General features: G+C 44.4%; 1 protein-coding gene and 1 non-coding gene across 2 annotated transcripts in view; one reads left to right on the top strand and one right to left on the bottom strand.

Moving 5' to 3' along the window:
• The window catches only part of LRFN2 (leucine rich repeat and fibronectin type III domain containing 2), a 189,696-nt gene extending 168,100 nt beyond the window's left edge, over positions 1–21,596 (top strand). Inside the window, exon 3 of the mRNA XM_011354569.1 lies at positions 20,269–21,596. Coding sequence (XP_011352871.1) covers positions 20,269–21,247 — 979 coding nt within the window. The 3' untranslated portion in view covers positions 21,248–21,596. The remainder of the gene's footprint in view (positions 1–20,268) is intronic.
• LOC111736199 lies at positions 3,564–3,668 on the bottom strand. Its single transcript, XR_002779123.1, has one exon. It is a non-coding gene; the product is annotated as a U6 spliceosomal RNA (small nuclear RNA).
• Positions 21,597–24,306: the final 2,710 nt, after the last annotated feature.

Genomic DNA, 24,306 nt, shown 5'->3' with positions numbered 1-24,306 from the left:
ACACACAAGCAGATAGACATGCACTCATACTCACACTGGCCAACAGACACAAATTCATACACACACACACACACACACACACACACACAAACACAGGCCAGTGGACTCCCTGCCCCCCAACTCCACCCCACACTCACACTGGCCAATGGGCACTCACACAGCTTCCCCAGCTGGGCTTCACCCTCTACCCCACCTGTGTGTGAGAGCAAAGCAGAATCAGTCCTTATTAGCCTTGCTTCATCTGCAGCCCAGCATGGCCTCTCCCCAGCCAAACCAGAAGAGGAAGGAGAGCAGGCCAGTTCCTGAAGCCCCAAATAAACAGTACTGGAGAGACTCCCAGACAAGTAGAGATATGAGAATGTCTGTAATTTACTCATACATAATTTACTCACACGTGATTTACTCACATGATTACTTCAATACTGAGGTCACAGACCTACGTGGCCAGCTTCTACAGACACTGAAGTGCATTTAGTGGCTCCATTCTGTGTTCATTGTCCCCACAGGAGCTGGCTGTGCCCAGGCTAGGAGGGAGGCTGGGAAGGGGGAGAAGAGTAAAACTGCTGTTTTTAGTTATTACCAGTTAAAATCAGGATAGTGAACCTCCAGTCCAGGCTAGCTTCACCTGAAAGCTCCTGGCTAATGAGTAAATCCCATAGTGAGGCTCATCTTTCCACTTAGCACAGGAACCCTGACCCCTAGCGCAACCTACCAGTGCCCCCAGGTAGCTCATCTACTGCCACTGCAAGAGATCCTGCTGGGAGATTGGGGGTTGGATGATGTTAATGTTATCTATAATAAAGATAGATTAGATAGATAGATGATAGATAGATGATAGATAGATAGATATGACAATAAAAGATATATAGGTAGGTAGGTAGGTAGATAGATAGGTAGATAGACTATAGGTAGATGATAGGTAGACGACAGATAATAAAGTAGTAAGCATTCACTATATACAATAAGCCCCCACTTAACAGCATCAACAGGTTCTGTAACTTTAAGCGAAATGACAAATAATGAAAACAATTTTACCATCGGCTAATTGATATAAACAAGAGTTAAGTCCCTATGCATCTCATCAAAGTTATAACAAAACAACATTGAACAAAACTACATTATGTGATGACCTGCTGTAAGTATGATTTATTGAGTATATATTGTATGCCAGTGCTTTGAATACATTATTTCTAATCTTCGTGATTCTGCAAATTAGGTTTGCAAACTGCTTTTACAAACAAGAAGATTGAAGCTCTGAGAAGTTAAGTAATGGGGTAAAGCTCATGCAGCCAATAACCTGAGTTGGCACTTGAACCCAGAGCCCAGGTCACTCTGGTGCCAAATTCTGTGTGTTCTCAGAGGTTGGTACAACTCCTACAACTCTTTGATGGCTGTGCCCTGCCTGTTCTCCTCCTGCCTTCTCCTTGCTCCTGGAATTCTAGAATGTCAGAATTGGATATAGAAGTACAGAGAAAGAAAGTGACTCACCGAAGGTCTCACAGCAAGCTCGTGACAGAACTGAGCTTAGAGCCTTGTGCATTTAGCTTGGACCTGAGGATATTAGTTGGTGGGCGAGGACAGCTCTGTTCCCCCATCCTCTCTCTCACTGGCTCCAGGGTTGGGATTGTGTTAAGGCCTCTCACTTGGCTGGACAGAGTGGCCTCCCCACTGCCTACCTGAGGTATCCCACCAGAGGTCATTTCTCTCCCCACCCCTGATTAATCCCTTCCCAGCCAGCCTGCTTGAGAGGCACTGGTGTCCTGGGAGGATCAGCAGAAATGTAGCCCAGAAAAGTGCTGAGTAGGTACCTACCAGATGGAAAGGGTATCTCTTGGTGGGTGAGGCAGTGGGAGAAAGACATTGCAGCTCAGCACGCTGGCTGTTCAGCAGCTATTTGATCATGGGGTTCAGCCTCCAGACATGTAGCTTGGAGTGGCCCTAAAGGAAGTGCTAGTCAATTTCTTGGTCCCTCATTCATGCATGGGTGTTGAGTGTCCCTATTATAAAAATTGACAGCTCACATTCATGAATGCTTTACCCTTACATACTGTGTCCAAAAAGACTCGTCTTCATAAGTTTTCCCAACAATTCTATAGGATGGGTAGCAGTATAATCACTCTCATTTGACAGATGAGGAAATTGAGATTCAGAGGAGTGATATCTCCTTATGCAAAATTGCTCAGCTAGCAGATGAGGAGCCCAGATTTGAACCTTATCTTCAGACACCAAATCAAACATCATCGTGGCCATTTTTAGTGCACAAACATATTTTAAATACTGTACTCAATACTGAACAAATATCGTATTTAATTTTCACAGTGATGCCACATGATTAATATTATTAACCCATTTTGCAGACAAGAAAAATGATTGAGGCTCAGAGACGTGAAGTGACTTACGTACATTGCAAAAATAGTGAGTTTTTTTTCATCATAACACAGATTTAACCTGGAGGTTGATACTGTTCTTTTCTTCAAGAAGCTTCTGTTTTGACAGAGGGACAGGGTTATAATTGGGAGGAAAGGCAGGTCTCCAAACCCATTCATGAAATGACTGAGCACTTCCTTTCATCTTGATTTTTTTTTATCACAGGTAATCATTGACTCAGCCATTATTATTGAAACAAAACCTAGTGTTTGTTTACTGTTCAATCATTTATTGCCAGGCATCGTGCCAAGCATTTAACACACTTTATCTCATTTAATCCTGACAGTAGTTCTATAAAGTAGGTACTAGCATTCCTATTTAACTAAGGCAGAAAGGATTGAATAATTTATCTCAGGTCATACAGCTAATCACTGGCAGAGAGGGATTTGAATCCAAGCCCGGCTGACATCACGGAGGATGCTGTGAACTATCATGCTTTTATCTTCTGCGACCTCTCTGCCCATGCATTTGGTTTGTTCCAAGCTCTTTTCTGGAGCTGCCCTGTTCTTCAACTATTAGGACAGGTAAAAAAAAGAGTAGGCAGATGGCCAAGGAGCTACCTTACTTAACCTGGGTCCCTCCCCAAATGCTGCCTCGCATCCCAAATCTCACAGGGCCAACCAAACCCATGGAAAACAGAACCAAGAAGCCCCTGCTAATGGTGACTGTTACCTGAGTGTGCATCAGCTACTTTGAAGTAGCAAATGTGCTTTGAACAGTTTCGGCGTTTCCTGCCCATCAGGCAGAATTTGCTTTGTGATGGATTTCTTTTTTTTTCTTTTTTTTTTTTTGCCATTTTTAAAAATTGTGCAAAGATGTACATAACAGAAAATTTGCTGTTTTAACCATTTTAAGTGTGCAGTTCATTAGCATTAAGTACATTCACTTCGTTATGCACAATGGCTTCCAACCTCCTCTACAACTTTTTCATCATCTCGAATTGAAACTCTGTACCCAACAAACACTAACTCCCATCTCCCCCACCTCAGTCCACTTCTCTTTTCTGTCTCTTTGAATTTGACCACTCTAGATGCTTCATATGAGTGGAAGCATACAATATTTGTCCTTTTGTGTCTGGCTTATTTCACTTAGCATAACATCTTCAAGGCTCCTCCATGTTGTAACATGCAGAATTATAAAATATGGAACGATTTATGAATTTGCATGTCATCCTTGTGCAGAGGCCATGAGAATCTTCTCTGTATGGTCCTAATTTTAGTATATGTACAGCCTGAGAGAGCTCTGTAATAGCATTTTTTTCAATTGTAGCTGACATTCAATATTATTTTATGTTAGTTTCATGTGTACAGCATAGGGGTTAGACATTTATATAACTTACAAAGTGGTCCCCTTGATAAGTCTAGTACCTACCTGGCACCATACATGGTTATATTCCCTATGCTGTACTTTACATCTCTATGACTATTTATTAATTACTAATTTGTACTTTCTAGTCCCTTAACTTTTTTCACCAAGCCCCCCAACCTTGCTCCCATCTGGCAACAATCACTTTGTTCTCTGTATCTATGAGTCTATTTCTGGTTTGTTTGTTTATCTTGTTCTTTAGATTCCACATATAAGTAAGGTCATATGTATATGTGTTTCTTTCTTTGACTTATTTTACTTAGCATAATACTTTCCAGGTTCATCCAAGTTGTTGCAAATGATAAGATTTCATTCTTTTTTACAGCTGAGTAGTATTCCGTTGTATATACATACCACTTCTTGATCTAATCGTCTATTGATGGTCACTTAGGTTGCTTCCATATCTTGACTATTGTAAATAATGCTGCAATGAACGTAAAAGTGTTCATTGCGAATTAGTGTTTTGGATTTCTTTGGATATATACACAAAAGTGGAATTGCTGAGTCATAAGGTAGTTCTATTTTTAATTTTTTGAGGAACCTCTGTAATGTTTTCATAGTAGCTGCACCAATTTCCAATCTAACCAACAATAAATGAGGGTTCCCTTTTCTCCACATCCTTGACAACCTTTGTTGTTTCTTGATTTATTGATGACGGCCATGTTGACAGGTGTGAAGTGATATCTCATTGTTTTTTAAATTTGAATTTCTCTGATGATTAATGACATTAAGCATCTTTTCACATGTCTATTGGCCATCTGTATGTCTTCTTTGGAGAAATGTCTATTCAGGTCTTTTACCCATTTTTTAAAATAAATTGTTAGTTTTTTTGGTGCTGTTTTTTGGTTTTGAATAATAACTCCTTATTGGATGTATTATTGGTGAATATCTTCTCCCATTAAGTAGATTATCTTTTCGTTTTTTTCTTTTATGGTTTCTTTTGCTGCACAAAAACTTTTTAGTTTTATGTAATCCCATTTGTTTATTTTTTCTGATATATTCCCTAGGACAAGGGAATATAATTTTCCAAGTACAGATCTTTAGCCTTTTTGGTTAAATTTATTCCTAGGTATTTTTTGATGCTATTATAAATGAGACTGTTTTCTTAATTTCTGTTTCTGACAGTTTATTATTAATACATAAAAATGCAACAAATTTATGAATATTAATTTTGTATCTTTAATTTATTTATCAGTTCTAATATTTTTTTTGGTGGAATCTTTAGAGTTCTTTATATGCAGTATCATGTCATCTGATAATAATGATAGTTTTACTTCTTCCTTTCCAATTTAGAGGGCTTTTATTTCTTTTTCTTGTCCGATTGCTGTGGCTAGGACTTCCAATACTATTTAAATAAAAGTGGTGAAAGTGGACATCCTTGTCTTGTTTCTGATCTTAAGAAAAATGCTTTTATCTTTTCCCCATTGAGTATGTTAGCTGTGTGTTTGTCATATGTGGACTTTATTATGTCGAGGTACGTTCCCTTTAATCCCACTTTGATGAGAGTTTTTATCATAAATGAATACTGTATTTTTTCAAACGCTTTTTCTGCATCTATTAATATGATCATATAACTTTTATCCTTCATTTTGTTTATGTGGTATATCATGTTAATTGATTAGCAGATATTGAAACAATCTTCATCCCAGGAATAAGTCCCACTGGATCATGGTGTATAATTGTTTTAATGTATTGCTGAATTTAGTTTGCTAATATATTGTTGAGGATTTTTGCATCTATGTTTATCAGGGATATCAACATATAATTTTCTTTTTGTGTAATGTTTTTGTCTGGTTTTGGAATCAGAATAATGGTGGCATCATGAAATAAGATTGGGATACTTTCATTTTCTTGAAATTTTTGGAATAGTTTGAGACAAATAGGTGTTAATTCTTCCTTGAATGTTTGGTAAAATTTACCTGTGAAGCCATCTGGTCCAGGACTTCTGTTTGTTGAGAGTTTTTTGATATGGATTCAATTTTATTAGTAGTAATCAGCCTGTTTGGATTTTCTGTTTTTTCTTTACTCAGTCTTGGAAGACTGTATGTTTCTAGGAATGTGCCAATTTCTTCCAGGTTGTCCAATTTGTTGGCATATAATTAATTGTGCATAGTATTTTCTTATAATCTTTTGTATTTCTATGGAGTCAGTTGTCACTTCTCTTTCATTTCTGATTTTATTTATTTTGGTCCTCTCTCTTTTGTTTTAGTGAGTCTGGTTAAAAGTTTAATAATTTTATTTATCTTTTCAAAGAACCAGCTCTTGATTTCATTGATCTTTTGCATTGTTTTTTTTTTAATAGTCTATTTTATTTATTTCCACTCTGATCTTTATTATTTTCTTCCTTCTGCTCACTTTAGATTTTGTTTGTTGTTCTTTATATAGTTTTTTGAGGTTTAAGGTTAGATGTTTATTTGAAATTTTTCTTCTTAAGGTAGACCTGTATTGCTATGAATTTCCCTCTTAGTACCGCTTTCACTGTGTCCCACAGATTTTTGGTCATTGTGTTTCCATTTTCATTTGTCTCAAGGTATCTTTTGATTTCTTCCTTGATCTTATTGTTAACCCATTAATTGTTTAATAGCATGTTATTTAGCTCTGTGTGTTTGTGTGGCTTTAGGTTTTTTTTTCTTATAATTGATATTTAGTTTCATACCATTGTGGTCAGAGAAGACTCTTGATATGCTTTCAATATTCTTAAATTTATTGAGACTTGTTTTGTGGCCTAACTGTGGTCTATCCTGGAAAACGTTTATACACACTTGAAAAGAATGTATATTCTGCTGCTTTGGAATAAAATGCTCTAAAAATATCAATTAAATCCATCTGGTCTAATGTGTGATTTAATACTACCATTTCTTTGTTGATTTTCTGTCTGAAAGATCTATCCATTGATGTCAATGGGCTGTTAAAATCCCCTATTATGACTATATTACTGTCAATCTCTCCCTTTATGTCTGTCAATATTACTTTTATATATTTAGGTGTTCCTATGTTGGGTGCATAAATGTTTACAAAGGTCATATCCTCTTGTTGGATTCATCCCTTTATCATTATGAATTGTCCTTCTTTGCATCTTATAATAGCCTTTGTTTTAAAGTCTATTTTTTTTCTGAAAATGTTATTGTTATCCAAGAATTTTTTTTCATTTTCATTTGCAAGAAACATCTTTTTTCATTCCTTTACTTTTAGTCTGTGTGTGTCTTCCAATCTGAAGTCGGTCTCTTGCAGAGCATATGTAATGGTCTTTTCTTATCTATTCAGCTACCCTATGTCTTTTAATTGGAACACTTAATCCATTTACATTTAAAGTAATTGTTGATAGGTACATAGTTATTGCCATTTTATTATTATATTTATGTTCTTTTCCCCCCCTTCTTCTTAAGGAAGTCCTTTTAACATTCCTTGTAATACTGGTTTGGTAGTGATGAACTCCTTTAGTTTTCTCTTGTCTGGGATGCTCTTTATCTCTGCATTAATTTTAAATGATAGCTTTGCTGGGAAGAGCAGTCTTGGTTGTAGGGCCTTGTTTTCCATCACTTTAAATATTTCATGCAAATCTCTTCAGGCCTGCAAAGTTTCTGTTGAGAAATCAGCTAACAGTCTTATGGAAACTCCCTTATAGTTAACTAACTGCCTTTCTCTTGCTGCCTTTAAGATTCTCTTTGTCTTTAACCTTTGGTATTTCAATTATGATGTGTTTTGATGTGGGCCTCCTTAGGTTCATCTTATTTTAGACTCTCTTTTTTCCAGGACTTCGCCAGGTTAGAGAAGTTTCATGTCATTATTTCTTCAAATATGTTCTCTGTCACTTGCTCTCTCTCTTCTCCTTCTAGTACCCCTATGATGTGAATGTTGTTATGCTTGATGTTGTACCAGAGGTCCCTTAAACTATCCCCATTTTTTAAATTCTTTTTTTCTTTTTGCTGTTCTGATTGGGTGTTTTCTGCTACTTTGTCTTCCAAATCACTGATTTGATACTCTGCTTTATCTAGTTTACTGTCGATTCCTTATAGTGTATTCTTCATTTCAGTTATTGTATCCTTCATTTCTGACTGGTTCATCTTTATGGTTTCTATGTCCTTCTTATAATTACTATATCTTTGTCCAAGTTCTCACTAGGTTTCTTAAGCATTCTAATCATCTATGTTTTGAACTCTGTATCTGATAGATTATTTGCTACCATTTCATTTAGTTCTTTTTCTGGATTTTTCTCCTGTTCTTTCATTTGAGACTTGTCTCTTTGTTTCCTTATTTTGGCTGCCTCTCTGTGTTTGTTTCTACGTATTAAGTAGATTTGCTACATCTCCCAGTCTTGGCAGGGAGGCCTTATGTAGTAGGTGTCTTGTGGGACCCAGTGGTGCAGTCTCCTTGATTACCTGAGCTGGGTGCTCCAGAAATGTCTCTTGTGTGGGTTGTGTGTGCCTTCCTGCTGTAGTTGAGCCTTGATTGCTGTTGACATGTCAGTGGGTGGGACTGACGCTCAGGCTAACTGGCTGTGAGGATTTGCCACAATCACAGTGTATAAGCTATTGAGAGGGATCTGACCCCACAGAGTGGGAATCATCCCAGGAGGCTCTGGTTCCTGCCAAGACCACCCTTTGAGTGTGGTGCTTGTGGAGCTAATTGGGTGACGCTCTGCTGTCATCTGAAGCCAGCCATTGTATGTGTTAGTTCTGGTGTAGGCCAAGATCAGCTGCTGCTTATGACCCGCTTGGGGCTACCTGGTAGAAGATACAAATCAATCTCTTGTTGATAGCTGCTGTGCTGGCACATGGGAATCAAGGCCACTGTCACTAGTACAGGTCCTGGGACAGCTTAGCAAATGGCACAGAACACCCCAAAGCCTGCCATCACATGTAAGGCTCAGCCTCTGAAAGCCATGGGCAATACGAGAGTTGGGTGAGTTAGGGTCTCATGTAGTCATCAGGGTGGGGCAAGTAGTATTCAGCAGTTTAATGCAGATTCAGGTTTACCACCAGTTCTGAGTCTGGGGTCACTCAACAAAAAGCACAGTGCACACCAAGGCCAGCCACCACATGGCTAGGTCCTTAGGACTTTTGAGAGGTTTTTATAAAAGACTGCAGTGTAGGCCAAAGCCAGCTGCCTTGGTGCATAAGTTAGGTGGCATAGGGTTTAAGGGAGTCATCAGGGTGGAGTGAATGGACTTCACCAGGCTAATACAGATTCAGATGTGTTGGGGAAAGGCTCAACACAAGCAAGATAGCACTTGCTTATAGGCTACACAGGAGAAGGGCTCAAACCAGGTATAATGTTGGCTGTCCCTCCAGCTCTTGCCCTGAAGCCATGCAACTCAGTTTCTCCTTGTATGTCTCTGGTGCCTTCCAAGCAGCTATTTCTCCACTAGATCTCAGGGTAAGTACCCGAGAGTGAGTGAGCCTGTGTGTGGGCCCTTTAAGAAGATGTCTGGGTTTCCAACAATCTTCTGTCTCACCCAGAAGGAAGAAATCCCCACTGATTTTCAAAGCTTGATGTTGTGGGGTCTCCTCTTCATGGCATTGGTGCTCCAGGCTGGGGATCCTGATATGGGGCTGGGACACCTTGCTCCTCAGGGAGAGCCTCTGCAGCTGAGATAGTCCTTCCAATTCTCAACCACCACACATGGGTGTGGGGCCAGCCTGTTTTGCATCTCCACCTTCCGACCACTCTCAGTGTGGCTTCTTTATATCCTTAGTATAGGAGTTTTGTTTAACTAGTCTTTAGATGGCTCTTTGAGTTGATCGTTGTATAATTTAGTTGTAATTTTGATGTTGTTATGGCAGGAGGTGAGCACAGCATTTACCTACTCCATCATCTTGACTAGAACTACCACTATAATAGCATGTTTAAGGAGGTCGGTGCTTCATGTTTCTTTGCACTTGGGTGGTGCCCCCATGAAATTATGGATCAGCTAATTGGGGAGAACTGTCTGATCAGATTCATCATTGGGTGGCGTTGACTTGGGGTCTGCAATTGTGCTAGTGTGTTCTGGATGTAGCTGGTATGGCATCTTCATTCTGCATACTCCTGTGTTTATAATAAGGTATAATTGGTCTGACACCTTCTGTGTTTTTTTCTGTAAGTGATGAATTGTTATTGAGCAAGCTTTTCTCAGTTCCACAAGGAGAGAAACGGCAATTATCATCATCATCATTATCATTGGGGCAGCAAGTGGCCCTGAGAAGGGAGTGGAAGGGACAGCCACGTTTTTCCCCATTGCACTTAACTTCTCACACTCACCACAGGAGATTGATACTGCTATCCCCATTTCACACATGAGCAATCCGAGATTCAGAGAGAGTTAAAATGATCAGAGCCACACAGTTGGTTAGGGGCAGAACCAGCCTTCAAAAAGAGATTCCTGTCTGATTGTAAAGCCCACATCTTTTCCTCTGAGACATGGCAACCCAGTTCTTGAAGCCTAGGAGCTAAGGACAATTGAGTACAGAGAATAGTTCCACATCTTTAGAGACTTGGGTGAGGGGAGTCACAGAGAGAGATGGGGGTGGGGGGTCAGCCTGCTGTGGGCTGGGGAGCTTGCCTGAATCAAGCACCCTGCAGTGGTAGAAGTACCGCTTTAGGGGAGCAGAATGGGCACAGCCTGGCTTAATAGTGACCTTAGGGGCGTTGCAGGGTGTGTTCATTGATCTCCTGCTCCGTGGGAGCTACTAATGGGATGCAGCTTCCAGAAAGTCCAATATAGTCTTGGGTGGCGGGCTTCACCAGAATTGTGATGTCTGTTTAGGGAATTTGGGGTCTCTGTTCTCTGTGCTCAGACTTCCTCAGAGAGGGGGGCCAAAGACAAAATGGCATGTGATCAGAGGAGAGCAGCTGGGGATAGAAGCTGGAAACTACGTCCTGAGGAAACAGCCAGGAGGAATGCAAATGTTAATTCTGGAGAAGCAAAGACTCAAGGTGGGATGAGAGAGCTGCTACATAATTTGGGAAGCACCGACATGTGTTAAAGACAGAAACACCTTGTTCCAGGTGTCCCCATGGAGTTGAGTTGTAGCTGATTGGAGGAAGCAGCAGCTGTCACAACAGCCCAATGTGAGCAGGGATTCCAGCCACTAGGGGTTGTACGAAGCTGGGATGGGCTGCCTGGCATGTCCCTGGAAGTGTGTGAATGGAGTGCTGACAGCCAGAGGAACCTGTTATAGAGGGACTGATGGGCTCTCTCAACCTGGTGTTCCTGTGGTCTGTAAATGGAGATGGCAGAGGGAGAACTAGAAAGAGCCAGCAGATATCTTGGTGAGTCAGTCAGAGCAGCACCTGGGCTGCAGGGGAAGCTGGGGCCAGCAGCCTGTGCTGAGACAGACTGCGGATCTCAGAAGGCTGGCTCCTGAGCTGAACTGGGCACCTGTGGACTTGCCTCGCTGGCTGATATCTAATTTAACCCCAGGCCTGCTGGATTCATCTCTCTGTCCTCATTGGGAACAGATGACTCCCTCAGTTGCAATAGCTAGCGTACACTGAGTGTTTACGATGGACCAAGTATGTTTCAAATTATAGGCATTGACTCATTTAGTCCTCATAATGATCCTGTGAGGAAGGCCTATCATCTGTCTCCCTTTACAGGGAGTTCAAGTGACTTTCCCAAGGTTATACAGCCAGTAAGTGATGGATTTGGACTTTGAACCCTAGTAGTCCAGTACCAGCACTCACACTCTGACCTCCGGGCTTTATCTTCTCCATGAAGGAACGCCATGGAGCAGGATAAAACTCCCTCCCTGACACTGCTTTTTCAGCTGAACATGGAATCTGGCGATTTCCCAAACCCTTGCCAGGCAGCCAGATCTGCCACTCATCCTAAGTCAGGGAGCAAAGGCAGCGCCTCCTTAGGTCAGATCTGCATCTGTCACCAGGCAAACCCTCACTCTGGGAAATGAGCACAGAGACAGCCTGCTGGGGCTTGGCTCACTTCGGCCTACTTTCCAGTCATCCCTGCCATCATCAAGCCAGGGCTTAACTAATACTGTCACCATGTGTTTTCTGAAAAAGACTTTTGGAGTCACATGGGGCAAAAGACACATCCTTCTGTGGTGTTGAAGCCATGATATCTCCCTGCCAGCCCAGCCAGATCCAGGTACTGCCCAAGTTTCCTAATTTCTAGCTCATATGAGGTTTGCCAGCCACAAATCCCTGAGGCTTGGTTTTCTAAACAGGGATACATTTCAAGTTCAAATCTTGGCTAGACACAAACATTCTCTCTATGAAACTTAGGGCACATCATTTAAACTTTCTGAGTCTCAATTTCTTCATCTATAAAATGGGGATAATAAATAGTACCTTCCTCCAACAGTTGCTATGAGGATTAGGTAGTTGATACATGTAGATTACTCAAAACAGTTATTTGATGTATATGGTAAGTGTTCAATAAATGTTAGCTGTCATTATAGTAATATAAATATTTTAAATTGCTATCAAACAATTAGCCTAACACTAAGACTTGCTTCCTGCTAAAAGCAATTCTGCTCAATTCAGTTCAAGGTACTACAGTATAGGGAAGACCACACTCAGTGCCTTAGGAGATCTGGCTTACAACACTGGCTCAGCCAGTTTCCAGCTGTGTGAATTTGAGCAGGTGACCCATCTGCTTGAGCCTCAGTTTCTTCATCTATAATGTGGAGATAATTACTCCTACATCGGAGAGTCAGTGTGCAGAACCAAAGGACTCTGCCTGTCAAGTGCCCAGCACATTATAAGTACTCGAATAATTGTATGCAAGATAGAACCAGCCTCGTCTCCACTATTCTTTGCAATTTGTGCAGGGAAATAGACAGGCCTCTTTGGGACTTGCAGGAAAAGGGAGAGGCTGGGAAGCCAGGGCCATTTGCCTCCATTTAATGAGGCCCTTTCATGTGACCAGAGATCTCACAGCTGGCCAAAGTTGGCAGGCCGGTGGTTCTGTGAAGAGCCAGTAATGAGTGTGCAGAGGCAGGCAAGTAGAATGGAGAAGCTTGATGTGGCTTCTCCAAATCACTACTGGGGCTCAGTAGGCAGCTGTGGTGCATCATTGATGGGAGTAGGGGGAAGAGCACATCAAAAGTGGTGGTGCTGGGGGAACTAAGGAGGATGGAGGATGGAGAGTAAGGAGGCAGCATTTGCTGACAACTCCAGGGAAGCAAGAATTGCATTTCTTGTGTAGATGCCAGCACCAATTTCTTCCTCTTACACTAATTTCTTCCAAATACACACTCACCTCACCCCCTCTTATCTCTGTTGAACACCTACACATAACAAACTCCTCAGGTTCACCGCTTCTTATCTATAGGAGGCTATATTAGTTAGAAGCTAATTATTGCTGCAAATGATTGCAAATGCATCAAAGCTTAAACACAATACAATATGATTTCTTGCTCTCCTGAGTCCAGGGCTATATACTGGGTTAGTCAGGATTCCTTCTTCACTTAGAGACTCAGACACCCAGTTTCCACCACCCCTTTGGCCTTGTTATCTGCACAAAGAGGTCACTACATCCAGGGTCTAGCCAGCAGAGGGGAAGGAGAGTGTGGGGTGGGCATTTCCTCTAAGGCCTGGCCCAGAAGTGGGACATGCTGCTTGCTGCCACATTCCATTTTCCAGAACTTATCACTTGGACACCCTAACAGCAGCCTGAGGAATGTAGTCTGGAGTGAGCCCAGGAAAGGGGGAGAGCCGACTTTGGTAGTCAGATCACAGGTTATGCCTAGGGCCCCAGGTGGAGACTTAGAATTTCTCCCATTTCCATTCCCAGATGCCCCAAATGCCTTTAATGGTAGCAGTCAGGAAGGAGCAGACTTAGCCTCTGGGGGAAGTCACATGGAGAGACACCTCAGAAGTGTCAAGGGACATGTGGGAGCCTCTGTGAGGATTGGGAGACTGGGCGGAAGATGGAAAGAGCATTGATTAACATTGCCTGGGACCAGAACCTTTATAGATCATGTATACACGAACACCTATACTTTCTCTCTCTCTCTCTCTCTCTCTCTCTCTCTCTCTCTCTCTCACACACACACACACACACACATACACACGCACACGCACACACACATGCATGTTGACAAATACCCACACATTCAGCTCTAAAATGATACTTAGACATTCAGATATGCCGCTCCCCCCCCCAGTGTCACACACATGCACACACATTCACCCACACACCTGCACTCACACACTCCAAGCACTTATCTACATGCACATCCATAAAGGTTGTCAGGAGTCCATTCAATGAGCCTTAAAGCTATAGAAAAACACCTCTCTGGAAAATCTCACACAAACCAGTGTTTTAGAGTCATCATTAGCCAGTCATCATATTTAAATAAGAAACTCTTACATTTGTATAGGACTTCACATTTAACAAAGCACTCTTTCATTCACTGCCTCAACCATTGGGTAAATATTTACTCAGCAGTTATTCTAGGTCAAATATCATGAATGGCAGTGGAGGTCTAAAGATGAATAAGACACAGCCTGTGGCCTCATGGGAAAGACAGGCAGAAACAGAGAAGGGCTCCAACAGAGGAATATATGGAGGGTTGTGGGAAAAGGGAGCAGGAGCAGTTCTGGATGGGGTCAGAGATGACTTTGAGTCAGGCCTTTAAAGATGAGGCTACCAGGTGGAGAAAGAGATAAGAGGTTTCCAGGAAGAGGGGCTGCTATATGCAAAGGCTTCAAGGTGGTTTACGGGGGAGTGATGAGTGATTCAGAGAGGGTGCTAAAGTTCTTGCTAAGGCTGGAGGTCCACTAGATAAGGCCCAGATGTGCTGCTGCTTACATGAGGTAATAATAGTCTTTTCCCAAAGTACAAGGAAAAAATGATAAATTAATAGGTAAAATATTCTTGTCATATAAAGGTTATCTTTTTGTGTCACTCAGGATGCAGTCCAGAAAAAAAAAAAAAAGAACGTTAGATTCTTAGTGGAAATTCAGTACAGACTTTGGATTATATGGGCAATGGAATTGCTGAGGGGTCAACCAGGAGAGTGAGCCTTTGCAGAGATTAGCTACAGCCAGAGTCCCCTACAAATCACTCACCCCTGTCAAAGGAAAGAGGAACATGGAAGAGATGGCATGACCAGAGCCTAAGTTCCAAATCTTTATCTGGCAGGAGCTAGTATCCTGGAAACTGGAATCACAGAGGAGGCTCAGAAACCACAAAGAGACACCAATTGAAGCAAAGAAAGAAGAAGAATACTGGCTTCTCCCCCTTCTCCCACCCTCCAGTCTTCCTCCAGTGCTTCCACTGGCCAACTTTACCTGGAAGCTCAAGAGCAAAGGATCCTGGGAAATTAGAAAATTAGTTTCTAATCAGGCAGACGGGACAGGAGAAAAGGAAGACAGATCTGAGAGCAAATAGAATAACCAGTGTGCTCCTCTGATATTTTTCTTAAATCTCTGGTATCAACTGTAAATGTCATTTGTCAATGTGTTTGTTAGTGTTAAACTGAATGAACAAATGCAAAATGAATATTAATAGGAAAAAAGAAAACAACTCAGAAGGAGCCTCTTATGCTTGTGTTATTTTTCCTGGGTAAGTGCTTGGGTTTGCAGTTTTAAATTGTGTTTTAGAGCATGTGAGCTTAATTAAATTTTAACATATTGGAGCAACTTAACTTAAAATAGCAATTCAGGTTTTCTGCTAACAGAGATGTCACTAGTTTATATGATGGAAAGAAATCTACCATAATTTCAGGATGTGTCTTTCTCAAAGAGAGCTGTGAACTGATGATTGTGCCAAATATTTTGCCTCTCCACACCCATTCTCTCCTCCCCCACCCTGCTGTGTGCCCTGGAAGGCTGACCAGTATGCACCCATGAACTTTGGGGTTTGGTTGGGTTCAGTCATGGGGAGCAGTAGCAGAAGAGTGGAGGTGGGGAAGGAAGAGAGTGACATCGGGGTACTTATTTTTCTCATTCCCAAGCTATAAGATTGCCCCCTGGTTGCCTCTATTCCTCATCCAAATTTTCTGGACCAATGTGTCTCAGCAAGGGGTGATTTTGTTCCCAGAGGACATCTGGCAATGTCTGCAGATATGTTTGGTTGTCACAACCAGAGATGGTACTGGCATCTAGTGAGTAAGGGCCAAGGATTCTGCTAATCATTCTACAGTGCATAGGACAGCCCCCACAAAATCAAAGAGTTATCCAGCCCAAATTATTGATAGTGCCAAGACTAAGAAACTTTGCTCAAGATCAGTGCTTCTCAAACTTTTCACAGTGAAGGACTACAGCTATTTTCCTCCAAGCTGTTGTAGACCAATGCTTTGGTAAAAGTATAATAGAAATAAATGATCAGAGAGAAATGATCATGCACTTGGGCATCACAACCAATGCCAAATTGCTATAAAACTTTCTCAATTCTTCTTCTCAATTTCTGTACTGTCTGATCATGGGGCAGGAATGAACAGCTCATGGACTAGCACCCAGCTATGGACTACACTTAGCAGTGTGAACCTGCGTGATTCCCCATCCTTCCTGGGTCTGGTGACCTTCCTTCATATGCACAGACCTAGAGAGGGTAACAGCTTGGCTGCTACCAACAACTTAGGTCCCCCATCTCCTATCTACTCCTTTGTAATGAATCCTTTTGTAAGTTAAGCCTTTAATCATCCTTCTGTGAGTGTGCCTTCTGCCCCTGAAGAGCCTGACTTATTCATGCTTTCCTAAAGAATGTGTGCAAAATTAGAGAGCATGTAGGTGGAAGGACAAGAATGTGATTGGGATCCCAGCTCAGGAGCTTGGACTGTGCCTTGTAGGTCACAGCCAGCCCCTGAAGTGTGTTTCAGTGGGCAAAGGACATGGCCGGAGTTGTGTTTTAGATGCAGCTCTCTGGAGGAGGTGATACTGAGCACAACCACAGTCAGGGAGGCTTGTTTGGAGGCTGTTGCATTCATCCAGACCAGAGAGGCCAAGGCTTCTTGCAAAAATGTGAGTGTGGAGGTGAATGGCAAGGTGAAATCCAGAAGGTGTACTGGTGGGATGTGGGTAGGAATGAAGAGAGATCCAAGCTCCCTAGACCTGGCCTGAAGGACCAGTGGTTGCTTGTGCTGGAGAGTATGAGAGGGTAGAAGGGCCACGTGGGTGGGAGATGAGTTTGGTTCTGTCCCTAGAGTTTAAATAGTGCTCATTTCATATGACTTACTTGTGCAGTTTGTCTTTTCTGCTGCCTGGAGTAGAGAGTGGTCTTGTTTCTAAGAGTCTGGGCTCTGAATCCCAGCAGATCCAAATCACACACACACATGGCAGAGGAACCAGAAACTTCTTTCTTCTAACAGGCTAGTTCTTGTGCAAGACTTTTCAAAACCTGACCCTTCACCCCTGGTGCCCTATTAAACTATCATTTGCAGCTCAGCCTAATTATGGCTTTGTCGCATCATTTTTCTGTGACTTGGAAAACAAGAGGGAGAGAGAAAGGCCAGCAGGGTTCCACGTGAAGTTGCCTGGGGAGGGCAGAAAAGCAGGGCAGTGTCAGTGCATTGCAGTAGTCAGGAGCGGAGGCTCTGGGTCCTGACTGTCTGGTTCGGACCCCAGCTCCTCTTACTAGCTGGGCACCCTTGAGCAGGCAGCTTAACTTTCTGTGCCTCAGCTTCTTATCCATAAAATGGAGATGACAGTGATAGTAATGATCCCTCTAACAATTATTGGGAGGATTAAATGAGTATCAATCCCTTAAAAATCTGGGAACAGTGCCTAATACAGAATAAGCCTTCAATTTTAGCTACTCTCTTCTTCTTCTTCTTCTTCTTCTTCTTCTTCTTCTTCTTCTTCTTCTTCTTCTTCTTCTTCTTCTTCTTCTTCTTCTTCTTCTTCTTCTTCTTCTTCTTCTTCTTCTTCTTCTTCTTCTTCTTCTTCTTCTTCTTCTTTTCTTCTTTGTGGTAGTAGCAGTAGCAGTAGCAATAGTAATAGGCCCTGCTTCTTAGAAGACAGCTTAAACAATGGGATGACTTCTGGGCCCATGGTCCACCTTCCGTATCCTAGGATTCTTGTGAACATTAAATGCAATATGGAATGTGGAAACCATTGCCATATAACAGGTATTCAATAAACAAGCTGGCCCATCCCTCATCCTCAGATGGATCTTCTCTGACATTGCTCATGCCCCTGCAAGGCAGTCGAGTGCAGAGATTCAGAGTGGACAGGAGCTGGACTGCCTGGGTTTGAATCGCGCCTCTGCAGCCTGTTTCCCAGTCTGCAGAAGGAGGAGCATACTAGTGGCTCAGAGAGTTACTGTAGGACTAAGTGAGGTGATAGACATAGGGCGCCTAACACAGAGCCTGGCACACAGCTGCCACTTGGTAAGTGTTTCCTCTCACTATTGTCACTGTCCTGGGTCTGGTAGCTCCTGCCTCTCAGCTATCAACATGACCCTGAGGGAGAAGGAAGTGGGCCCCATAGCCTTGGCCACACAGGGCTCTTGGGGCTCTGCCCAGTGATGGCTCGATAGGCCAGAGACCCTGCTGGTGGGGGAGTTTGAGCCACAGGGGGCTCTGAGCCTTGTTCTAAGGAAGGATATGGCTGATAGGCCACAGGCGAGGGCAGGCCTTTCACTGAGATGAGGAAAAATGCCCCCATGTTTGTCATGTGGTAAGAAACAAACCCAGGTTATGGACCTAGAAGCTTGTGTTAAAGTCCCAACTGCCCCATCCTAGTACTCCCAGATGTACAACCTCTGGCAAATCATTTAGCTTCTTTGAGGCTTGGTCATTTTAGTTCTGTGACATGAGAGCACTAATCCCTACTCTCTCAGGATTGCCATGATGCCCAGGTGAAACAGATAGACCAAAGGGGCTGATTGCAGGCCCTTGCTGGATCCAACCCATTCCCACTCCTCTACCCGCCTCTTCTGCCCCAAGTACTGTAGCTATGGGGCTATGATGAGGCAGGAGGAGATGAAGTTTCCTCCACTGCGGCTTCCCCAGCAGCAGAGCAGCTGGGAGGTTAAGGAGGGAGATAGCAACTCCCAGGCTGCATGCTGACGGGATGTCAATACCTGCCTGTCAGCTCCGCTCTTCCATATGGACTTCTCAGGTGGAAGTTCTCAGCCTCTGGTATTTCATATTTGAGATCTCAATTAAGCTGCCTGGCTCTGGGTTTGAGGGGCTGATGGGTGCTGATGGAGCACTTGAGTAGTAGAGGACAGAAGAACAAAAGGCTATTTGGGAGTAGGGGGTTTTGGGGGAAGACTGCAGAGAGGGACGTGGCACCTTCTGGCTGAGGTGAATATTTCTGTAGGAGTGTTTACGGGGTGACACAGGCATCATCTCTGGAAACAGCACAACGCATCATACCTGAACAAGGGCCTCAGATCGGGGTTGGCATCTGGGCTTCCTGAAGATCCAGGCAGCAGGGCCAAGGCTCAGTACGGGGAGACTGCTGCCCCAGCAGGCCCTCCACCCTTCGAGGCTCCCCAATCAGAGAAGCTCCTCAAGTCTCTCTGGATGCCCTGGCCTACTATGGCTGTGCTGGAGGAATCATCTTGCCCTTTGGGAAGCAGAGTTGCCCTCTAGTCTTCAACATTGCCCCTTATCCCTGCCTCCGTTTGCCTCGGCAAACATTTTTCCTCCCTAGGCATGAGAAAGCCATCTCGAGATGAGGATGGCATTGGCTCCCAAGGGCAGGACCTTGTCTGTGACTGAGTACCGCACCAGCCCTGAAAGGAGGCTCTGTCACTGTTGACGAGTCTCCAAGGACAAGACAAGGGGGACTGAGCCTTGGAGTGGGCTGGAAGAGGACCAGGGTGGACCTGACTCTCATCCCTCTACTTTCCAGAGATGGAGGGAATATTTGCAATAGACATGGCAAAAGTGGGGTTGGGGGAGTCCTTTTGTTTAATTTCTACTTCTTCAGGCCTTTAACCTCTCTGCTTCTCCTTGTCTCTTCCTCCCGCCCCTCCCTACGTTCCCTCGTTCATCTCTGCTGAGTCTCTCTTTTTTCTTCTCTGAACTTCCGTCTCCAAACTACTTTTCACTATCTCTACTTTTAACTATCCCCTTTTTCATTCCCTTCATCTTCATACTCATCGTGTCTTTATCTACCACTTCTGGGTGGTTTTCCCCACACTGGATCACGGATATCTCTTTCTCTGTGTACATCTCTCTCTGAATCTTCTACCCTGAATCTTTCTCTCTCACTTCTCTTTTCACCCTAACCTTTCTCTCTCTGTTTTACCTGGGTCCCTCTCCTCATATCCGACTCCTTCGCTATTCGCTATGCCCCGTTCCTGTCACCTGCCTGTCCCTTCCACTTCTCTTACTCCTCCTCTTCGTGTCTCCATCTCTCCCCTTCCCTGTCTCTTCACCTGTTCTTCTCTCTCCTGCTGTGCCTCATCCTCTCTGTGTCCTTTTGTCTGTCTGTCTGTCTCTCCCCCTCCACTTCTCCATCTTGCCTGTGTCTATCACTCTCTCTTTTTTTTTTTTTTATTTCTGCCTCCATCCCCCATCACTCCGTCGTTCCTCACCGTCCCTCATCCTCTGTGTCTACCCCCGCCCACCTCAGGATGATCCCGGCTTCCAACAAGGCTTTTGTGGTCAATAACCTGGTGTCAGGAACTGGCTACGACTTGTGTGTGCTGGCCATGTGGGACGACACAGCCACGACGCTCACGGCCACCAACATCGTGGGCTGTGCCCAGTTCTTCACCAAGGCCGACTACCCTCAGTGCCAGTCAATGCAAAGCCAGATCCTGGGTGGCACCATGATCCTGGTCATCGGCGGCATCATTGTGGCTACACTGCTGGTCTTCATTGTCATCCTCATGGTGCGCTACAAGGTCTGCAACCATGAGACCCCCGGCAAGACGGTGGCCGCCGCAGTCAGCAACATGCACTCTCAGACCAACGGGGCCCAGCCGCCTGTTTTGGGTAGTGGGCCCAGTGGGGCTCCTGCACCGGGGCCACCTAAGGTGGTGGTGCGCAATGAGCTGGTCGAGTTCAGTGCCAGCCTGGCCCGAGGCAGTGACTCCTCTTCTTCCAGCTCCCTGGGCAGCGGGGAGGCCTCAGCACTGGGACGTGGCCCCTGGAGGCTTCCACCCCCTGCCCCACGCCCCAAGCCCAACCTTGACCGCCTGATGGGGGCCTTTGCCTCCCTGGACCTCAAGAGTCAGAAAAAGGAGGAGCTGCTGGACTCCAGGACTCCAGGCGGAAGAGGGTCTGGGACATCAGCCAGGGGTCACCACTCGGACCGAGAGCCACTGCTGGGACCACCTGCGGCCCGGGCCAGGAGCTTGCTTCCCTTGCCCCTGGAGGGCAAGGCAAAACGCAGCCATTCCTTTGACATGGGGGACTTTGCGGCTGCAGCTGCAGCAGCTGGAGGGGTTGCCCAAGGTGGCTACAGCCCGCCTCGGAGAGTCTCAAACATCTGGACAAAGCGCAGCCTCTCTGTTAATGGCATGCTCTTGCCCTTTGAGGAAAGTGACCTAGTGGGGGCCCGAGGGACTTTTGGCAGCTCTGAATGGGTGATGGAGAGCACGGTGTAGGCCTGGGGGTGGGTGTCCCCCACTCCTACCCTTGCAGGGTGGAAGGAGGGGGAAAGAATCTTTCCTGGCAAGTCCTTGTGGGTTTTCCATGGTGATGTTTACATCCAGGGACAGTTTGTCTCCCTGTCAATGGCCTCCTCTCCCCACCCCACACCACCATCCTAGGCCTGTCCCCCACCACCCATCTGGGGTGTGCTCAGGGAAAGCGAACTCCATCACTAAGTGTCGGACTGAGCCCTGAGTGTTTGGAAAGGTGGGACTACTGCCTTTCTAATCACAAATGCAGCGTATAAGCAAGTGGCTTTGAATTGCTTATGGTTCTAGTGTTGTTTTTATTTCTTAATTTCTTCTACTTCTGAGACTCCTCCTCTTCATTCACACAGATATTGGAGAATTTGGTCTACGTATGAAAGCAGATTCTTAGCAGCCCTGGCAGTGGGCAATTATTGCCAATTGATGAGAGAAGGAAATGTTTCTTGTTCCACACTCATTTGGGAGAAGACTGTGGAGTTCCCTGTCCAGATCCCTCATTATTCCTAACAGTCCCCACCTCATACCTGATCCAGCTTCTTTTGCTTCTCAAACATGAATCACATCAGCTTAAACCAGAAGGGTAACTTCCAGGACTCCTTATGTGAGAGAGGGCGAAGGGCTTTCTGAGGCATAAGGGATGTTACCTTTTGGAGTCACTTTGGGATTTTTGACTCTTTTTAGGAGGCTTGGACAGAAAGTCTCCATGAGCAGGCCAAGAGGCTTTCTCGTAAGGAAAGCAGAGTGGGGTGGCCAAGAAGTTAAGAGTTCATCACTGAGTTTGGGTTCCAGAGCCACAGCCGAATAAACCAGCCGAACATATTGGGCGAGACCCTTTTCTCTCTTTGGACTTCAGTCTCCTAATTCACAAAATACTGGGATTGTACCAGATTTCCAATTCCATTCCAGTTCTAAAGACTAATGAACTGTAATCATTTTAAATGTGATGGGTTCCATCTCAGTGGTACCAAAAGCACAAGCTGGTAGGGCAGGCAGTTCCCATCCTTTCTACTGGACAGAAGGAGAAGGGAGAATTCTAGGGGCTTTGGAGGGAAAAGCTGAATCTTTTTAGTATCATAAAAGTTTTGAAGCTTGAAGAGGAATTTGAGGTCATCTCATACTTAACTCTATCTCTCTTTACTCCCAAAGTATAAGAGACTTGCCCAAGGTCACACAGTGAGTTAGTGACGAAGTCAGGGCAGGGGCCAAGGCCGCTTACCTCCTGGCGATGGTGGTCGGGATCTGCTACCCTGTCTTCACCCTAGCTAGAGCATTTCTGTGGTCAAAGTCTGTCACTGGTTTGTTCCTGAAGAAGCTGGCTCAGGATGCGATGTGGGGAATGCCTTCCATGGATGCTGCCCATGATGGGGATCCATTCATAGAAGTGACAGGATGGAGGCGGGAGGGGCATATGAGCTTACTTCTATCTAAGGATTATCCCCACACCCATGGAGAGCATTGAGAGGGGGCAGAGATGTGGCCAGGGAGAAACTGCTTTAGAAAGAAGCATCTGAGGGACATTCCCCCGCATCTCTGTCTATCTTGGTCTCTGTCTGTTCCAGGTCTCTCGTTGCCAATGCACTGCCTCTCCCTCGGACTCCCCAACTCATTTTTTCCCCTTCTAAGCCTCTGTTACAGATCTCTAGCCTCTCTATTTTGTCCTTCTCCCTTCTTCCACTCACCAACCACACAGCATACAAAGCATTCAGGTAAGTCTGTCTTGGGCTGAAAAGTTCTGATGGGCTCAGACCTAGAGCTGAGCTGGTGGTCCCAAACCTCACTCAGAATGCACAGGGAGAGGGTAGGAAACTGCCTATGCAGGATTGCCTCTGGCTCTAGCCCAGAAACCTCCAAATCCCATGCTTTCATTCTTCCTCCCCCTCTTCCCTTCCTATTTTCTCTCCCCAACTTCCCTCTTCTTCCTGTCTTTATTCTGTTACTTCTTGCAACTCTCTGCCTTCCCCAGTCCCTTTCTGGTCCCAAAAAGGCCATTAACAGACCAGGCCAGTCTCTTCCTGAGGCCCTAAGCTAATTTTCCAGGCCAGTCCCAGTGCCAGAGCATATGCCTTCCCCAGTCATTGTGGCACTCGCAGAATTGGGTGACTTGAAAGGAAATCTCTCCCACCCGCTCTCTTCCTCTGTTCCCATTTCCTCCCTCCCTTTTTTCTCTCTGCACCTTTCTCACTCAGCCTTTCTAAATGTAGCCATTGAGAAAATGACCCCAAATACCACTTTCCTTTTTGCCTTTAAGTTCAGACACTCAGAAGGAAAGTGGTGGACATTGGAAGGGGAGGAAGCAACGGTCTACTCTCATCAGTGGCTTCGAGCTCTGTCGTGACACGATATGTACTTGTGCTTGTGTTTGTCATGTTTCTGACTTGGAGTTTTGGAAAGCAACATCTCTGTGGTCAGAATATAAATGCCAATCTTCTTCTTTGCTAAAAAAAAAAAATGTACAGTAAAATGTACAGATTTAAAAACAACAGCTAACCACACTTCTTGGGAGAGAGAAAAAGAACATTCTCGTGTATGTGAATGTCTGCTGTTCATTTCTCTGGAAACGCTGAGAGGTCTTCTAAAGGTGGCTTTGAAGTGGCATTTTTCCTTATACCTTTGTTTGTTAATGCCTGAAGGGAGCCTGCTTCCTGCCAAGGTCATGTACAAGACGGGAGCCTTCTGAAATAAGAGAATGAGGTTGTCCTCTTGGACTAAAGAGCAGTAGAGGGATCTTGAGTGAAGCTCAAGGCAAAGATGGACTAATCCATCCCCAGCTACCCCGGCCTTCGCGGGAACTTGATAACTCTGTTCTCTCATATACCACCCCTGCCTCCTCTTTCCTGGACCAGAGCCATGACCATGCTCAGCCACTAGGGGCGCATGGGAACCTATTTTGGCTGAGCCCTGGATGGCACTTTTTCGAAAACGGCCTTTTACTGGGGGACTAGGGCAACAGATCAATACACAAAACCAAAGTACAGAAACAAACGAGCTTCTGGAACACAGCTTCCCAACGCTATCCTCATCTAATG

The sequence above is a fragment of the Pteropus vampyrus genome, unplaced genomic scaffold (genome assembly GCF_000151845.1).
Source record: "Pteropus vampyrus isolate Shadow unplaced genomic scaffold, Pvam_2.0 Scaffold18, whole genome shotgun sequence".
In the NCBI taxonomy this organism is placed as follows: Eukaryota; Metazoa; Chordata; class Mammalia; order Chiroptera; family Pteropodidae; genus Pteropus; species Pteropus vampyrus.
Note: the sequence above shows the minus strand (reverse complement) of the source record. Positions and strands in the feature narration are given on the sequence as shown.